At 39.0% G+C, this 20,420-nt stretch overlaps 1 protein-coding gene across 2 annotated transcripts in view; it reads left to right on the forward strand.

Annotated features, from left to right (window-relative positions):
• The first annotated feature begins 482 nt into the window (after positions 1-482).
• The window catches only part of SPARCL1 (SPARC like 1), a 49,684-nt gene continuing 29,746 nt past the window's right edge, over positions 483-20,420 (forward strand). The window contains exons 1-2 of one of the 2 annotated variants that reach the window (XM_042935940.1): positions 483-844; positions 16,190-16,244. In XM_042935940.1, coding sequence (XP_042791874.1) covers positions 16,211-16,244 — 34 coding nt within the window. In that variant the 5' untranslated portion in view covers positions 483-844; positions 16,190-16,210. The remainder of the gene's footprint in view (positions 845-16,189; positions 16,245-20,420) is intronic. The other variant, XM_042935941.1, reaches the window with a different exon arrangement.

A 20,420-nucleotide genomic window follows, 5' to 3' on the forward strand; every position in this document is an offset into this window, starting at 1 on the left:
GGGGAGGACGGTTAGTAGGGAGTTGTGTGGGGAGAATAATAGTCTGTGAACCGCAAAGGTTTCTGAATCAGCATACAAGTGATCTATAATATGAATGAGTGATGCTTCATATATACATAAATCCCTGAAGGTCATTTAAAGAAAGTTTGAAGTATCTGAAGTACCCTGCTGTGATTAAAATCGAGAGTATATTCGTGAGACAGTTTCCAATTAAAAAATTTAAAAATGCATCTGCAATTATTCTTCTCCCCTTCCTTAACCGCCCCCCCCCCCTCAATTTCCTTTAAGAAACAACAGTAGAGTTTCTTTTCAAAGTCTTAAAATAAAAAATCCCCAAAAAAGGGATCCTGCTTGCTTTTAGAGTTGTTTGAAAAAGGGGAAAAAAAAAAAGCATGAAGAGCCACGTGCTTCTCTTCTGGCCAAGTTATTAGCTTCTGAGAACAAGAGCTTGAGGGGAGGACTGTTAACCCCATAGTCTCTCTGGCAGAATGAGCTCTTTCCCTGTTGGCTTGCACTGCCTGGAAAGCTCCTCACGCCCTCGGAGAGGCCAGCCTGCCGGAGAACTGCAGGAATCTGCAACAAAAACGATGACAGCCTGAAATACCCCCAGTGCCAACCTCCACATTTGTCTGTCACCTCAGACCCTGACTAGTTGACAGAGCAGCAGAATTTCAACTCCAACAGACTCGAATGTGTGTCTGGGCAGAGAAGCAGAGCTAATGAGGGAAGAGATTTTTTAAAGTGTATTGGGTATTTGTCAAACTTTTATTTCTTGGCTGTGTGCAAAGAGAGGATTCAACTGCAATTTTGTATCGAGGCTCTGGGTCCAGCCACCTACCTGAAGGTAAATTTTAATAAGTTTACTATATCATCTAATTGCATTTGTTATACTACACTGCATGATCCAATGAAGATGTCTAGTATTTTTTTCCTAAGACAAAGCCATTTATTTACAAAAAAAAACAAAAAACAAACTTTTGTGTGATTTACAGAAAAGCTACTTAGTAAGAAATTTTAACTCTTGTATTCATGTTTCCTTTTCTTCTTCAAGATTATATAGTAAGTAGTAATAAATGATGGTTTTAATGAAGACCAAGAACACAAATGTAGAACTGTTTTTGGCCAGATTAGCATTCAGATCTTGGTGAAGTCTGAATCTGGAAATGTGTTTTATAGAAATATTTTACTGAGTATATTAAGTAAATCATAAGGGAAGTAGTTTAAAAAAGAACTTTCAAATCAAAGTAACATGTATGTTTTCCATGTTTAAATTATCTGAAATTATTTCATCAGCACCACTGTCCCAGTGTGTACCTACCAGCAATATAGACATGGAACATTTTGCTTTTCCAAAAGGCAGGAAAATTGCTGCACTACTATAATCTTCTTTTATTGTTTTTTAGTTATTATGACTATTATTCCTTTCCTAATTCCCTTTTATACTTTTATGACTAGCTGTCTCTTGTCTCCCTCCATTGTTTTTTAAGGTGCACACACATAAAATTTATCTAATTCCTGATGATGTCCTACTTGGGGAGGGAAGGAGGTAGGGAAACCAGAGAGCTGAGGAGATTATGGCAAATCCTATATCATACGGTATTATCATTCTGGCTCTACTAGAATAAAACAATAATGTACATCATGCTCACTCATTCCTCCTAGGTATTAGAGGTCCCCCTGCAGGAGAAAACCATCCTTTCAACTGTAGATGGGTACTGTTGATACTATAACCAAGCGGTACTGAGGAAAGACTGTCTCTTTTGCACTGCCTTTAATCTGCAAAGAGGTTAAATATGTCACCTTGGCATTGTGTCTGAGCTTTCCTCTGGCCCACTGCCTGACTGCACTGAATAGAAATGTTCACTCTATCCAACTCAGCAAAAATCTTTTTAATAAATTCTCCCCTCTCTCTTGGATACCAACTTTTTTTGAGTTCGGAGCTTACTCATCTAAACTTTGGTGGTAGTGACTATTGTTAACCATGACTGTTTAAAAAAAGGACACCCCTCTTAGGAAAGATTTAAGTTTATATTTCTATTCATTCAACCAGATCTAGCAAAGAAGAGCAATCAGTCTGTTTCATCTACTTATCATCCAATCAACTAATGCTACTTCCCAAATTTTTAAAAAGAATGCGTACGTGTTATTCATGAATCTTGCCTTTTTCCTTTTATGGAATTTCTGTACACCTATTTAGCAATTCCTGAGGTTTCTTCTCCAGGTCTTTTGGGGTTCAATCCCCAGTACTTTCTCATGTGCAACTTCACTTATCAACTACATAAAAATAAATAGTGATGACAAGAATGAAATGAATAGTGATGTCTCTAGACAACTCCAGAACACTATTCATTTCATTTTCTCTTGACTATTATTTTTATTCCATTTAATAACAGTATACAAACATTTGTTTGTTTATGCTTTTTCCACCAAGAAAAACATAAACAACTGCTGTTAAAAGACTTCAGGTGCCCTTTTCCTTTACATGTCCTTCTGGAACAGCCTTCAGTGAAGGGGAAAGGGGCCCCATAAGTCCAGGAGAACTTCCCCAGTAGACCTGGCTGCCCAAGAGATGCCCAGCTAAGCTGGGGTCTGGTTCACACAAGGCCCACAGGACATCTTCTGCCAAAGGCTGAGCTTGCACTGGTAATACCACCTGGGCCTGGTTTTTGTGTTGGGCATCAAAAGGTACACAGAACTCTGGGGGACAGAATGTGCGGTCTCTAATAATTGTAGGAGATGGTGTAATAAAGTAAGACCATGAATTCTGGAAACACACAGACGTGGCTTATACCTGGGCTTTACCAGGCTCTGTGACTTTGGACAAATGAGTCTTTGAGCCTCAGTCCCCTCATCTGTGGAAATAAGGATCATAAAATTATTTGCCATTTCAGAGATTTGTTATGATAATTAAGTCAAGAAGACACCTATGCCTGGTGCATATGAAGCAATCAGTTAATCATAGCTAATAATGAAAATACCACCCTACCTAGGTGTCCCAACTGGAACTCTGTAAAAAGGAATTTACTCTCGGTTTTCCCTCAAGGTTTCTTAGTTTACCCATCTATTAAGCAAGCAGTGATAATAATACCCACAAATGCAGTTGTTGTAGGAGTTAAATGAGATGTTTTTAAAATACCAAGTGTAGCACCTGGCAGAGTGGCACAGCGTGAGAAAGTATTCAGTTATACACTTGAAATGATTTTTCAGATAACAAAATTGGGGGTTGAGAAGGAAAATATTCTTTGAATTGTCTTTTTTTTTATCCAAAGGAATGGAAAAATAAATCTGAATCTACTGTACGCCCCTGGGGGGGGGGGGTGCTCAACATGAAGTATTTATTACTGTGAGTCTTTACTGTTTCATCAATTAGTTTCTTCTTAAGGACCAAGTCAAATGAAACCAAAGGGAGTTTTCTGTTTCAGATTGCGATTAAGAGAGTGAGATGAAATGCTGCTTTGCAGTTGATTCTGTTTTATTGGCCTAGTTAGACAGGGGAGAAGGCCCCCAACATTTCTCCTTTCTTATCTTTTCTAAAGGCAAGAATAGGGGTTTTGACTTGCTCCAGGGGTATTTTTTCCTTTCTAACTGAAATTCAAACGAAAGGGTTTGGGTTTTGTTTTTTGTTTTTGTAAACCTCTCCCCCTGTGCTCCTAGCATTGAAATGTCAGCTGCTTTTTCTGGCTACATGTAGCAGGAGCAGCCTGTCGTCATAGCGATGAAAGGGTATAGAGAGACAGAGTTTCATGACCCACTCTGTGAAATAACTCTTAGTCTGCTCTAAAATCCTTCTTTAGAAATGAAGTCTCCAGTCTTGGCTTGTTTCCTTCCTATTATGCAATCAACTATGTACACCAATTGGAGTAGCTAAATGTTTTCTTTAGAGATTCGATGAATAGGTGTTAAGAAAATGAACAAGAAAGCTACTAAAACAGTGACCAGTTTACTCTGGAGTGTGGGGGGAGAACTACTGGGAAGGCAAAGGAAGAGAGATAGAAATAACCTCACTTCAAAGCACATACTGCACAGCCCAGAATAAATCCATTTTCCGAGTTCCTGCCGGCTCCTCCCATCTTCGCAATGCACCACAGTACAGTGGTTATCCAGGGGGATTCTGGGGCGTCTACCAGGACTTGCATCCGGGCACTCTCTAGTGTTTTACCTTACACACTCTTTGCCTCTGTCTTCTCATCTGCAAACAGAGATAAGAATAGTCATGAAATTGTTGTGGAGATTGAATGAGATAGTGTGTGTAAGGCTCTCATTACAGTATGTGACCAGTGGTCAAGGTTAGCTGTTAGGCTTGCCAGGCCCCTATATCCCTTATTTGTTAAATGGGGGTAACAGCTAATTCATTGTCAGATTAACTGAAATGATGTGTGTAAGTGCTCGATAAGTAGTAGTTCTTTTAATGCTTTTTAATACTTTTAATAGTCTTTTAATACTTGTCATCGCTATGTCCAACTTGGATGGAAATAGCTTTTTTTTTTTTTTTTTTTAAGAGAGAGCTTGGGCAGAGTAGAGGGGCAGAGCGAGGGGAGAGAGAGTGCAGGTTCTGCTTCCCGCTCAGCATGGAGCCCAATGCAGGGCTTGATCCCAAGACCCTTAGCTGAAATCAGAGTCAGACACTCAACTGACTGAGCCACCCACATGCCCCAGAGCTAGCTGTTTTGAACTTGGAATTTCCCAATGAGTAAACTGTAATGAATATAGGCATCAGAATTATCATTGTATAAATGTGAACCATTGAATTTCTAAAGAAAAATAAATAAATAAATAAGGGTTTTTACATTTGTAAAGAAAATTCTCATCTTGATTAACAGAGTAAAAGGTTATTAAAACATCTTTTATTAAGATGCTTTGCATTAAAGCATCTTAGTGTTTTAGTCTCTCCAGTGTTTTCCAGACCATGCAATTATGTCAATAAATAATCTTATGTCTTGAACGACTCATGCATTTCAATGTTCTATACCATGAGAAATGCCAGAGATGCTGCAGGAGTGAATATAGAGAGGGCTGTGCTCTAGTGGCACTTACTGTGTAGTTAGGGAGACTGTCATTAAGTAAATCATCACATTAATAAAAAAGTGCTTATGCCCAAACATAAGGTGACCTTGAATACAAAGCCATCTTTATTTTTCTAATGAAAAGATTCTCAGCCAAAGTCCTTGGCCAACCTAAATGCACAAACGGGTAGTAAATTGTAATATGTACTTAGAGGATACCTAAGATCTACTCACTGAATCCACTCTGTAATTATCTAGTACAGACTAACGCATCATCAGTCCTCCGCAAGTTGTTTATAACACACTTCTTAAAAATCTGTGGATGCTGCAAATTGGATCCCTAAGCATAAATTCTCATTCTGTTTATTACTTCTTTGTTTTTTCCAGCCCTATTCCAAGGCTTATTTGAAAACACTTGAGTTTGTAAAGTGTGGTTCTCTAAAACTGCGATTTTAACACTTGCAATAATGAAGTCATACCTCACGAATAATTACTAAATCTGCTTTAAATATCTTTACCTCCTTTTTTATTGTCAAGATGACCATCTTAAGCATGACAAAAATAAGCATTGCTTGAGGTCATTTCAGGCTGTTTTCCTGAAACGGTACTTTGTTGTTCAAAATGAAGTCATTGAGACAGTGGTCTTTAATGTGAGAGATCTCGGAAGCACTAAAATATAAAGCAAATCCCTCTTTTTTATAGCATAATTTGGGGGATGAAAAAGTCACAGTATATTTGAATTTGTATTGTATATAATCATCTGCTGAAATAAGTGTTAAGAGGGTAAAGCACCTTTGTTCTAAGAAAGTATGTTTAAGGAGCCTGACCTCTGCCGAAGGTCACTGATGGCTGTTTTGATCTGAAGGCTAAATAGATGTTACTGTGTGGTGTCTCTGTGTGTGTGTGTGTGTGTGTGTGTGTGTGTGTGTGTGTGTGTGTGGTGATTGGGGCAAGTGGGTGCTGGCAAGAGAATTCTAACAGTGTGACACCTTGTACAAAGACCCTGCAGCAAGTGAGATCATGGTCTGTTTGAGGAATACAGAGAAGGCCAGCTCCTCTGAGAGCAAAGAGCAGAGCGATGGGAGATGCAAATCCTAAGCAACTCTCCACAATACCCTCTTCCCTGATCACTAAGCATTTTTATTATCTGCTTGATTCATGTTGAACTCCTGTCAAAACCAGGTTGGACTCCGTGCCCCAACTGACATAAACCGTGTTTATCCCTCACTCGACCCCACATGATTGGTTAGGAAGGATGACGGTGAGTTGAAGGTCAAGGCTCCAGAAAATCTTTATCATTCATAGGGCTGGGTCACCTTGATGTCAGATGGTGACTCAGCAGAGAACTCAAAATAGAAGAACATCTTTTTTAATCCTTCAGATGACTTTAATGTCAAGCTACAGAGCTCTCCTAAGAGACTCATTAATACTTTAAAAGCCCTGAAGCATCAGTGTTAACTCTGGATCAGGTAACAATATGTATATGTTAGCCAAAATGTGACTAAAGGGTTTGCTCTCTAATAACAAAAGCTTTGACTATTATGTAAAGACAGGGTGAAGGAAAATGATCTGTTTGTGATTGATTATGAAATAACCATGATAATCATTTTGTTTACTACATTTCCCTGAAAGGAAATTTTTCCACAGTTAAAATAATTACTAAAAATAGCAGCCTACAGGCTTCCTCTGATATAAATGAATTCAACAGAAGATATACCTAGCCTTATTTAGAAGCATGGATGTGCATACTCTAAGAAATGATATGCCAATAGTAAGAAGAAAAATAGGGAAAATGGTCAATGCAAACCTCTCCTTTTTCTAGGATATATGGTGTGTCTTTCTCAGTTTGTTGGACTTTAGATGAGGTAAGATGAACAGATCAAGTAATCATAATCTGCCTTGAAAACCAAAAGTGTTGAAGCAACGTTTGTTTAGTTTCCTTGGCCTAGAAGGGAAGGAGGAAGACTTGTAAGTTTGGCTGGGACTGCCTAAGAAGAAGCCAACATCTAGGGAGAAAGGGGGCAGTTCAGCTGCCTGGGTAACTCCAGGCAACAAGAGGGAAGTTCAGTTAAAAAGACTTCAAACAATAACTCCCAGCACTAACATTTCCAAGGAGTCATTTACATAACCAATAGAAGAGCTAGAAAAGAATAGACTCCAAGCCTGTTCCTCCTTTTAGAGGAATGGATAGCTGTTTACACTAGTTCATTGGTCAGAGAGCTTGTTAATGCTTAAGAGAAAAGAAAAGAGAAGGGATATAAAAAGAAGAGGTAGTGACACAAGAAGTGCCAGGTGGAGAAAAATGGTTACAGTAGGTAGATTTAAGCAGCAAGATGACAGCAGAACTTCGAAAAGAAGACTTATCTTTTTAAGTTTAAATTTAAATTAGTGCTTTAAAGTAATAAATTTATTTAGTGTTCTAAAAAACTTTAGAAACTAAAAAGAAATCAAATACAAAAATCTACTCTGACCCAATCTTACTCTAATTTAAACTTCTAGAAAATACCCTAGAAACTGAAATGCAACCAATTACAGATAAGAACTCAAAACGAATCAGAGTACCCAAAATATATTCTGGTAAGTTTGTGTAAGTTCACTCTTAAATCTAGATGGAGGATGATATTCTCGGGAGTGCCAGACTTTAGGTGCCCTTCCTTTCTCTGGGAGATAGAAATTGCAGGACATCAAAAGATAGACCGAGTGTCAGAGGGTTCCTTTTAGAAATGTTCCACACCAAATGCAGTGTCCAAGCAATATTTACCTATCGCATGCACTGCTTTCCACCCTCAATGTAAAGGACCAGACACTGGTCCTAGAGGCCAGAGAGGTCTTCGCTCCATCATATGGGGTTGGATGATACACACATGGCCTACTTTGCCTGTGCCTTTCATTAATCCCTTCAAGCTTAGCTGGGCTACCTTCCCAGCTAGAGGAAAGGATAACCAGGCCCTTTTCCTTGTTTTTCCAGGGAGGGAGCTTGTAGACCTGCTGAGAAATCTAATTACAACCTCCTTTCATGGTAAAATCCAATTACAACCTCTCCCATGGTGAAAGCCAATCCTTTTGATACAAAAGGAAGCCAAATAAAGGGGCTTCAAGCAGCGGGTATGACTGTGTTCTGCTTTCTCTTAGGCAACTATGCAGAAAGGTTGCAGTGACCTTCACTTGCTTGAGTAGGAACAGTGGCCATAATCTATTACTACTCCCATTCTCATAAGAAGGAAAAATATTTTCATATCTGATGCTGGAGTTTCTGGGGATTTTCTCAAGCATCCATTAGTTGACCAAAGCAAATTTTGAGCCTCTCTCCAGACACATATTTTTGATTCAGTGATGGGGTTTTGGAGTGATGAGAGTTCAGAGCCAATGGCCAAGAAAGAATTCTTGAGACATCTTTGGTACAAAAAGGTGATTTTATTAAAGCACAGGGACAGGACCCATGGGCAGAAAGAGCTGCACTGGGGTTGTGAGGAGTGACTGGTTATATACTGTGGAGTTGTGAGAGGTAAAGGCAAAAGGGAGGCCTCCAGAGGGACTTTAATATGCTAAAGAGAACTCCTAAGATACCTGAGGCCTTGCTATTGTTGAGCTGAGGTTGTTTTCCCTCTAGCAAAGCATTATCATTAAGACGGTAGGGGGTTCCTGGAGAAATGTTATACTCTGTATTTGCCTCAAGTATTTGTCAATGAGCTGCAGGTTATGAGGAAATTTCATTTTACCTGCCATTTCCTTCTTGTTTTTGCTCCCTGAGTCACTATAGAGGGGAGGGTGATATTAAGGGCTCCAGGAAACTGAGTCTATAGGTTTCTGAAGTTAAGCTATTGATAAGATTGCCTTTTTCTTATAATTCACTAAGATATTTGTAAACTGATAGAGACTCCTGTCCTGCATGATTGTGACCTCTATCAGTTAACCATTGGTATTCTTTCCCTTTCCTTTGTCTCTGGGCAGCCAGGAGTGCCTGAAGAATGTAGCATACATGCCACCCTGCGGGGGGAGGGGGTTGGAATTGGTGCTAGCTTGTGCTTTGCCCTCTGCCTACCTTATGGTCCCTCATCATCAGCAAGATGACTTTTTTTTATTGAATTTGGAATATGTTAAATGAACAACAAAAAAAAGTAGTGAATTATTTAATATCCTCCTATAATCTGTTCCTGACATCTTTGACCTCCTATGCCACCCTGTCAGCCACCTGTTCACTTGAGGATAATGAGAAACTGCAGCGCTGTTTACAGAAGTGTCACCCAAATTCCTGAAACCTGAATGAGATAAACAGAGACAGTTCTCAAGATAGTCATTTGTGAAAATACTATTTTACAAGTACCTGGCATAAGTCTATAATTGCTGAAACAATAAAATTTAACCACATTCGAATATCTATCAGTCTACACAATCACTATAGCCACAGAATATGTATAAAATCCAGGTTTTCAGCTTATCCAAAAACATGGGCAATTTAGAAGGAGCATCCAGTTATCTAATAGGTTTTTAATCAGATATGTATGGAGTAGTGGGTTTTTTTAACAGGATAAAGTTCACCCTAGGTTCAGATAAAGTGCTACACCCATAAAGTTAATATAAGTACATAAAGAAGTATAAAATCCACCATTTAAAGATTCTCAAATACCTCCGGAAGCAAAACATTTTTACTATACTTGATTCAACCTCAGTTACCTAATCATCTATATTCTCTCTCTCTCTCTCTCTCTCTCTCTCTCTATATATATATATATATATATATATATGTATATACATATATATATATGTATATACATATATATACACATATATATATGTGTATATATATATATATATACACACATATATATATATGTATTTGTAGGTCAGTGAAAACCTCTAACTGGTTTTAAGACACATGTTTATTCAGATCTTCATGCTCTCTTAGCCCACTGGATCGTTTTTAACTCTCAAGCCATTAGTTCAGAGGGTTTTCTCAACCTTTCATTGAGGACCAAACAACTTTGAGCTAACTCTAAATCAATGCATCATTCTGTTGGAATTCAGAAGAATCAAAACACAAATGCTGAACCCCAAGTGTCTTCTTTCCCTCTCTTTTTCTTTCTTGATCCCCAATTTTACCACATAATAGTAGCCTTCAAGGACCTCACAGTGGAGTGCAGGTTAAGCTCTTTCCAGGAAAACTTTTCAGTAATTTCCTAACATATAGGTAAAGGAACATACTACAGGCTTTTGTTTTAAACTGAGAAAGCTTTTGGTTTAAATCTTGGTACTCCCAGTGATCTTGCATTTTAGTAGCTTCTTAGATAGGTATGGGGGCAGGGAAGGAGTACAGCATTAGCTCACTGATAAAATCAACTGATTGATGTCCCCTTGTAATCTGAAAACAATTTAAAGTGATTGATTTCAAAAGCAAATGTTTTCTTATAATTTGAAAAATACTCTGGGTAGAAACATACAAGGTTACTATAGTCTGAGTTCTGGATATGATTGACTTCTTTTCTTTCCCACAAGGTAATGGACAAAAATCTAGCCTATGTTTACTATACGTTTGGTTCTTTGTTTTATTTTTCTCAAATCCTCTGTGTTTGGATGGTGGCCACAGTAAAGTTTGAGGTTATAGTCATGGCTGGAGGTGGCTGACTGACCTCACACTTTCCAGCATAATGATAATAGGCTAATAGCTCTAAAGATCTGTAGCCTAGTTATTGAATGTGGTATGTACATTTTTAGTGTCATGAAACCAAAAATAGTCATTGTCCAAAAAGAATTAACAACAGATTCCCTTGTACAGTATTATTCATCCAAAATGCAACTTTGTTTCAATTTGGCTAATTAGACTACTCTTGATTAGGCAAATTTCTACATGTTCCAGAACTAACCACCCAAAAACAATGGTTTTAGAACAGTGTTTAAAATGTTTAGTCAGACTGAACTAATGAGTTGGATTTCCTTTGGCATAGAAAAGACTGCATAATGGAGGGGAAAAGAGCAGAGGGACTAACTTACTTTCTAAGGTTTCAGATTAATCCTGGTGTCAACATTCTAGAGATTGCATGACAAGAAAAATGGGAGAGGACTATAAAGTGAAAAAAACCATAGGTACTCCCAGACCTAGTTGTCCATATTTGTTTCTAAAACTCTTTGATTCACCCTTCAAAATTTGTGATTTTATCAGCAAAATCATCTTTATCGAGTGCTGATCACATTTGAATACCTTGTAGCTTTGGGTTCTCTCCAAAGATGAGGACTGCTATGCTACATTTAAAAAGAAAAACATGGCGATTCCTGGGTGATTCAGTTGGTTAAGTGTCCACACTGGGCATGAAGCTGACTGGATTGAAGCCTACTGGACATGAAGCTTACTTCAAAAATTAACAATAATAAACATAAAGAAAAAGAAAAATGTGCCCCAGCTAAGGCAATGTAGAGGAGGAAAAAGCTTTTCCTCACCCTCTTATATTCAGTATTTGGGGTCTGCAAATTAAACTGACAAAAGACAGATTAACAGGAGAAAAAAGTTCATTCATATGCACACAGAAGCCAACAAAAGTAGCTGGCTCCTTAAGCAGGTCAAGTTTAAGGTTTATATAGATAGCTAACTTCAAAGGGGAAAGGAAGGAGTAGGGGAAGAAACAGCATCTGTGAGAAGGACAAAAGATTTTTTTAGCAAAGACAAGGGTTTTTAAACAAACTGGAGATAAGAAACTTTGTGAAAATGTTTGTTTATACAAGTATAAGTGGCCACAAAACTCTCCTGGAGAGGAATTTGTGGTAGGTTTACTCTTGGTCTCTCTCCTGGGAGTACAATCTGCCCTCAAGAGGGAATTCATGGCAATGTCTCATTTCTCAGAAGTTTCTGCTTTTGGTCAGATAAAGGAAGCTTCAAGAAGGTTTCTTTCTGCATCTGTTTAATCTCAAATGCCCTTAGCATCGAATAATCTTCATACCAACAAAAGTTCCAAGTGGATCCCCACAGCAACTGTTGGACAGACTTGAAACAGGGCAGCACTGGGGAGCAGGAGGCAGCTTTGTTGGCAAAGGATCTGAAAATATCCAAACCCATGAATCCTAAATTTTGAATCAAGTGTTGTGTGGTCAAGGTTTCAGGAAGGAAATGACAGATCCAAGCCAAAAAAATTGAATTTGGGGACTTGAGAAAATGTATAATGGGATTATTTATCAAGGTGTGGGCAGGGTATAGAGAACCTGCAAGGGGTTCTAAGAACAGACTGATAAGAACTAAATTTGTTCATACCATGGGAGGGAGCATTTTCCGAACCCAGACAGAAAATGCTGCATGGAGAGGATCACTGAGAGGTGAGAGGAGCTATGACCTTCAGGAGAGTGACATAGTCACAGAGAGGGCACTGAGAAAATGTATACCTTGATTTTGCTCTCCTCCGCCCAAATTTCTCCTGCAGTGCACTCCACTGGCTGTACCCAACAGAAACCATCAGGAAAGAGAACCTGATGATGCAATTCACAGGCCCTGGGATAGCTCAGGGTGGAGAAGAGTGGAGAGTGGATATGGTGTGCATCTGGAGGAACAAATGGAAGGTTTCTAGATTCTGGGGGGAAAGAATCTTTTCCCAGTGTGGGAGAGGTAGAAAACAGCTGTAGACCAGCTGTGTCCTCTCCTTGCTTAAATGAATCTTTTGGAGCTTCCTCTCTGAAGGCCTAAATATGCTTTGGTTTTTCACCCTATTTTCAAAGAATTCCTCAAATCTCAACCATAAAATTCATGAGGGTTATTGTATCTGCTTCTTTCAGAGAAGGCAGGTAATGAATAACATTGCACCACTGGGGCAAGCAATTGTTCTCCCTGTTTAATGTGTTGGCCCTCACCAAAGCACATGAGAAGCTTCAACCATGTGCTGAATCCTGGAGGGACTTCTACTTGGAGTGAGGGCTTTCATTAGTGGTTCACACAAGAACTACTCATCAAAGCCCACCATTGTTCCCCAGCAGATCCCAACACCATGAGAATGAGGCTACTTGGAACTGCTCTTAGGTATGATTTACTGTTTTTCTTAATCCTGGAAGAGAACTACCCCAGTGAATAGTTCTTGGTACATTCACAAAGCTGAAAGCACTTGAAATTCCTCTCCCAACTAGCAGAGCTTAACAACCAACTTACTCTATTAACAAAAGGGAGACATTTTCCATTGAATCCAAAGAGGTTTTATATTATGCTGGTAGAGTTTAACTAATGAGGGAAATTCAAATAAGAATAGTCAGAGCAGAAAGTTAAGAACCTGGCATTCAGGGGAAAATAATTCCAGGGACGTAGGGAATAAAATAAACTGGGGGGAGGGGGGACGGGTAGAGAAAAGAACTAAAGGCAGAAAAAGAATAGGAATAATATGTCTGATCACATCATGGGCTAGGCTTCAAAAGGTGAATTGTCATGCCATTAACAACATGAAGCAAACCATTCGGATATTATTAAGTCTGCAATATGACAAATGCCCCAAGCCTTCAGGTAAGTCATACTCAGGAATAGATTCAGAATTTGTGAACCAAAAGTTTGCTGTATGTGTGGGGACTTCTTTTTCCAAATAGAAAAATCAAAATTAAGTGTAGGACTTTGTAAGGAACCCATTCAAGTGGGGAGCTCTAAAGCTTAAGCTTCTTAGCTTCGTAGTGTATCCACCTCTGGCCACACTCAAGTATCTATTACCCCAAATGATATACAAAAAGATGAGGGCAGGAAAAAAATAAGTATGAGAAAACCCTGCATGCACAGAGAAAGAAGAAATAAAAAGACATTTATCATAATATTATCTGAGCAAAGAAAAATAAATATGGCCAAAATAATTTCTCCCGCTACACCATTCTCAATCAGCTCCAAAAGCAAAGCATTTTTACTATACTTGATTCAGCTTCAGTTATATATATCATCTATATGATATGATAGGAACCAGAGGAATCATAGCCTGAGATTTACTAAAGTCAGAAGACTTGACCTTGGGGTGCCTGGGTGCAGTCAGTTAAGCACCCAGCTCTTGATTTCAGCTCAAGCCCCATGTTGGTCTCCACGCTGGGCAAGGAGCCTGCTTAAGATTCTCTCTCCCTCTGCCCCTTCCCTGCACACTCTCTCTGTCTCTCAAAAAATAAAAAAGACTTGACCTTGTTTATAGGTCAGTAAAAACCTGTAACTGATTTCAAGATACCATGTTTACAGTGGCATCAAGTCAGTGGAGTGTGTGACTCTTGATCTTGGGGTTGTGAGTTTGAGCCCCACATGTGAGTGTAGAGATTACCTAAAAATAAAATCTTAAAAAAAAAAAAAAGACACCATGTTTGCTCAGATCTTCATGCTCTCTTAGCCTGTTGGAATCATTTTTAACATAGGCAACAGTGGAAACTTTCAGAAGGGCTGGCAAATGCCTGAGGAAAAGAAAAGAGCACGGCCTCCATGGCTCCATCCTATACGGAGTTATGAAATGAGACCCAGTGAGATTAGTGAGTGATGAGTGGTACAATCAGATGAGGAGATCTGAGAGGAATGATGAAGAGGTGTGGAAACATGGCTGTTGCACAGCCTTGCCTAAGATAAGCCTGTGGGATCCTCTAGATAATAATTAAAGTAATCTTTCAATTACACATTATAGAAGAGGGAGAATGTACTCATTTCTCCTGAGCTGGAGAGAGAGAGAAATCTTTGAGAATGTCCCTGAAAAATAATTCCATCTTCCATGACTCCTCATCCATGACTGGTCACAGTGGTCCAGAGTTCAGGAAGCTCTCACTGAATAAGCCTTCCTTGAGGTAGAGGTGAGGCAATAGGTAGGAATACATGGATGATTCATAGATGAAATGTTTAGTGTAGTACCTGGCATATAGTAAAATCTCAAAAAATAAAAGCTAGTATGTTACTTATTATATATAATAGTCAATGATAAAGATCTACTTTTTCTTTTTTTTTAATGTTTATTTTTGAGAGAGAGCAGGGGATGGATGGGCAGAGAGAGGGGGGACGCAGAATCTGAAGTAGGCTCCAGGCTCTGAGTTATTAGCACAGAGCACGATGGCGGGGCTCAAACTCATGAACCTCGAGATCATGGCCTGAGTTGAAGTTGGATGCTTAATCAACTGAGCCACCCAGGTGCCCCAAAGCCTACTTTTTCAATAAAACTATATTTGGGTGAAGATAAGTGATGCTACTACTAATGACTATACCTGAGTGCTATTTCACTCAAAATATTTAATATTCCGATTGTGTATTGCTGCTTGCACACTTAGTGACTTAAAACAATAACCATTTCATAATGTCTCAAGCTTGTGTGGGTGTGGAGTTTGGGCAGGTCACTCAGAGGTACTGAAATAGCAAATGAGCTACTCTGGAGGGTCCAAGGTGGCTGTGCTCACATATGCTATGCCTTTGCAAAGACAGATGGAAAGCTGTAATCTGCAGGCACCACTGAACAGTGTCTTCGGTGGATTGAGTTTCCTATAAAGAAGATCAGGCCTCCCAAAACAAATATCCCAGAGATCTAGGTCAAAATGCCAAAGCTTCTTATGAGCCAAACTCCAGAGTCCTCAAACATCACTTCTGCCTCAATCATATGGTCAAGTAACTAAAGTCAGTCCAGATTTAAGAGGAAGAGAATTAGATTCCACCTCTTTACAGGAGGAACAGCAAAGAATTTACAGTCATCTTCACTGTACTGTAATGTTTATGTGTATTAAATAAGAAATGGTAGAAATGGTCTTAAAACAGCTACCCATGTAAGCTGTTGACATTCATGGATGTTTGGTTCTTAATGGGGAGACCTGTTTCTGCCGTGCTAAATATTTCATCTGGCTGTTTGTTTCCATGCTGCATGGGCTGGCCAGTAGAAGAACTTCAGGCATATGAAATGTCAAATCCTACATTTCCCCAGAAAGGCCATTCCTATAAAATGCAGTCTAGCTATCATCTTTTAAAATTCCAAATGAGGTTCTCCTGAAAGTTTGGTAATGAGACATTCTGCTCCTAACAGAGGAAAAAGGCTCGCCTCAAAGTTCCTTATCACCTCTCATCTCTAACCTCATCAGACCCATGAAAAGAAACAGTGGTACAAAGGAAAGAAAGAAAACACTTAAGAACTCTAAAGGGATGAGTTAAAGTCTCAGTGAAGCATTAATTATTGGAGTTATTAAGCCATTTTTCCCTCATGAATGTTGTAAAGAAATGATACCCTTCATTTCATTTTTTACAGGTGAAATCATCAAATGACTATATGGTCACATTGTGTCTCAAAACAACCCTAGAAGGTAAATAGGAAAGGTACTATAATTTTTCCTACTTTGTAGATGAAGAAACCAGTGACTTGACAAAAAGTCTCTTGGTGGGGCGCCTGGGTGGCTCAGTCATTTAAGCATCCAACTTCGGCTCAGGTCATGATCTCACAGTCCATGAGTTTGAGCTCCACATCAAGCTCTGTGCTGACAGCTCAGAGCCTGGAGCCTGCTTTGGATTCTGTGTCTCCCTCTCTCTCTGCCCCTCCCCTGCTCATGCTCTGTCTCTCTGTATCTCAAAAATAAATAAAAACATTAAAAAAATAAAAATAAAAAAAGTCTCTTGGCTGGCAGATGCAGTTCAGGTCTGGAACTTAGATTCCAATTCTATATCAGTGTTCTTTCAGCCATGCCAATGTCTCTGGATAGACTCATTCAGTTGGGCTAAATAACGATCTAATTTCACATCAACACTCCATATTTAAGTCTTCAAGACTAATAACTTTGTATTCAAAAATTTGTCTCATTTCTTCATTTTTCACCAAGAGTTTTATTTGTTTTTTCTACAAAAAGGACATTCTGCATTTTGTAGACAGTGCACACCAAATTTGAGTGCCTCAAAATATGTGACTTCTTACTTATCCAAGATTAAATGGTATTCATCATACTTAGCAAGGACATCATGAATTTCATTTTCAAAGTACTTTGCAAGCATCAGCTAATTAAGCCTCCCTGTAGTCTTCAGTGTGACAGTTATTTTCAAAATATCTCTCATTTTCCAGGAAAGTTCTCTATTCTGTCTTATTTATACAAATCAGCACATTTGTTCAGTTCTTAAAATAAGCTAAAGGCTGTGAAATTATTTTGATCAGTGTGTGGCAAATACAATTAGCTCAGTGAGACAAAAATGCCCAGTGACTGGTCTGAAGGACAACATAGGACACAGCACAAGAACTCGAGGCCTTCTACATTCTGGATACTAGATTGTTCCACGAGGTCCAGTCTTTAGAAGATAACACTGTTATCTGCTTTGTAAGTGAAAATTTGAAGGGTGCCTGGGTAGCTCAGTCTGTTGATCTCAGGTAGTGAGTTCAAGCCCCACATTGGGCTCCACGCTGGATGTGAAGCCTACTTTAAAACAAAACAAAACAAAACAAAAAATTGAAAATTCAGGGTGATTTCCCACTTTGGTCATTCTAAATGACACAGCTATATTCTGTCTTCATATTTTGTTTTTTACTTCAGGATGGAAATAAACATGAGACCCTTAAAAAATAGTTCCATCCTGGACACAGCCAATAATCAGGGATCACATAGGAGATGTTGAGTTGATGGTCAAAAAACCTGCACAGTTGGCTGACATAGGTCATGTGACAAACTTTATACTCACTCCAAGTCTTATTACGTCTTCCCACAGCTATGCCAAGATTTTCAGCACTGTGGTAGCCTCCTATGGGCTAAAGCCAATGTGAAAATACCTCTTACCTGGAAGACATTAGTTCAGGAATATCCTTTTCTCCTAAGTATGGATTAGAAGCATGTAGAAAACTAGAATTTAAATATGTGTTATATAGGACAGGTTTGTTTTTGTTTTTAATGAGTGAACTAAACAAACATGTTTGGAACTAGGTCTCCTGGGCAGTTTGAGATCACCAAGGAGAAGAAGACAGGGAACAATGGAGGGAAAAAGCAAAGGAACACTGAAGATTCATTTCCTTTATGTCATACTTAATAGAAGACATAAATGACTATAATAATATTGATGAGATGCACAAGGCAAGGCAATGGAAATAATAATTACTTACATGTGTCTGTTACTTCAGAGTTTGCAAACAGCTTCTCCACCTCAATGATTCCCATTTTTTTAAGTTTGTTTGTTTGTTTGTTTATTGAGAGAGAGAGAGAGAGAGAGAATTTCAAGCAGACTTTGTGCTGTCCGACACGGAGCTTGAACTCATGAACCGTGGCATTGTGACCTGAGCCAAAATCAAGAGTCAGATGCTTAACCGACTGAGCCACCCAGGTGCCCCTCAATGGCTCTCTTTGACATTGCAGGGAATTGTTATTTTCATTCTATACATGAAGTTTGGAGAGATTAAGTAATTTGCTCAAAAGTAGTATTTAGTACTTGGCAGAGCCAGGGCGCAATGCCCAAATCTCTGATTTCTTGTCTGCAGCCTGTTCTGCAGCCATGTGAGAATCTTGAATTCAGAGTCCAAAGCAGTGCATTCTAATTGTTCACCTCTTTTTTCTTTTGAAGTTTTATTTAAATTCTAGTTAGTTAACATATATGGTAAAATTGGTGTCAGGTGTAGAATTTAGTGATTAACCACTTACATACAACACCCCAGTGCTCATATGTGCCCCCCTTAGTACCCATCACCCATTTAGCCCAGTCCCTACCCACCTCCCCCCATCAACCCTCAGGTTGTTCTGTATAATTAAGAGTCTCTTGTGGTTTGCTTCCTTCTATTTTGCCCCCTTACCCATGTTCATGTTACTTAAATTCCACGTAAATGAAATCATATGGTGTTTCTCTTTCTCCGACTTATTTTGCTTAGCATGATAAACTCTAGCTCCATCCGTGTCATTGCAAATGTCCTTGCTCACCTCTTAAGCCTTGCATTTAGCAAAGTAATCAGATTCTTTAAGCTTCTGTTTATTTATAGTTAAATGTTGTCTACTTCCTTTCTTCATTGGATCAAATGAAGAGAGTATAAAGAAAGTACTTTATCACAGTGAAATGTTATATAAATGTAAAAAAGGTATAGCTAAGTCCAACTTCATGAATTCCTGGGGCCTTGCCTCAATATATCCTTATAGTTAAGCCTTCCTCCCTTCTGTCTGAAAGAACAAAGAATCCCTCTTCTCTTCAAAATTAAACCTTCCACCTGTGCTTTAATATTAGACCAGCAAATATTTATCAAAGGCTTCCTGAGATCCTGTCATCTCACTTCATCATTGTACAGATGAAGAACTGAGACTCAAAAAAGCTAAATTTTTTTAATGTGTTATTTTTTTTTCGAGAGAGAACACATGCACATGTGCGCGCAAGCAGGAGAGGGGCAAAAAGAGAGGGGGGACAGAGGATCCAAAGTGGGCTCTGCACTGACAGGCTGACAGCAGCAAGCCCGATGTGGGGCTTGAAATCATGACCTGAGCTGAAGTTGGATGCTCAACTGACCGAGCCACCCAGGCGCCCAAAACTAAATAATTTAACCAAGATTATGCAAATTAAGTAGTGAGCCCAGAAGGCCTGTGTCAGAGCCTGTGTCTTTAATCACTGTGCAATATTGTCTTCACAGTGACTTGGGCAGCTTCTCTGTTTTCTCCATTTCAGTTATCAATTAATGTGTAATAATCCAACCCAAAACTAAATGACTTAAAACAATCCCCTTATTTGTACATGATTCTGCAATCTGAACTGGGCTTACCCTGGTGGTTCTTCTGGTGATTTTTGTCTGGAGTCATTCACATGTCTCCAGCAAGCTGGGAGCTCAGCTGGGGCCAAACCATCCCAGATAGTCTGTCATTTCCCAGGGTTCTATGTGGCCACTTATCATGCAGTGGTCCAAACTAGTCTCTAGCCCAAACTGTCTTACAGCATGGTAAATGACTTTCATAGAAAGACAAATCCCAATATGCAAGTACTTACTAAACCTCTGCTGGCATCATGTTTGCTAATGTTCCATTGGCTGAAACAAGTCACAAGACCAAGGCCAAAGTCACAGGGCATGAAGCCCAGAAGTTGTGGTTCACTGGGGTTCTCATTGTTTAGCAAATCTCCTTTCTCCCTTTTTCTTCTCATTCGTTACTCATGCTTTCCCCTCAGCATAGAAAATGCTTTAATGACCACATTTAAATACAAATAAAAATTTCCTGTGACCACATGTCCCCCCTTAGCTACCATCTTACCTTCCTTTCACAGCCAACCATCTTAAATAAGTAATCTACATTTATTGTCTTCATCACATCACTGTCTATACATGCTCCAGTCACTGCAGACTGGCCTATACCAACACTATTGCACCAAACTTACTCTCCCTCCACTCTCCAATAACTTCTGTATTCGCAAAGGCAATGGATAATTCACTGGCCTTGTTTACTTTGACCTCTCTATGACATTTAACACTTTCTTTTTCTTATGTGACTCTCCTTTCCCTCATCCTTTGTATCTTTACCTTTTCTCATCCTCTAATGTTACCTAATGGT

Source organism: Panthera leo, chromosome B1 (assembly GCF_018350215.1).
Source record: "Panthera leo isolate Ple1 chromosome B1, P.leo_Ple1_pat1.1, whole genome shotgun sequence".
Classification (NCBI taxonomy): domain Eukaryota; kingdom Metazoa; phylum Chordata; class Mammalia; order Carnivora; family Felidae; genus Panthera; species Panthera leo.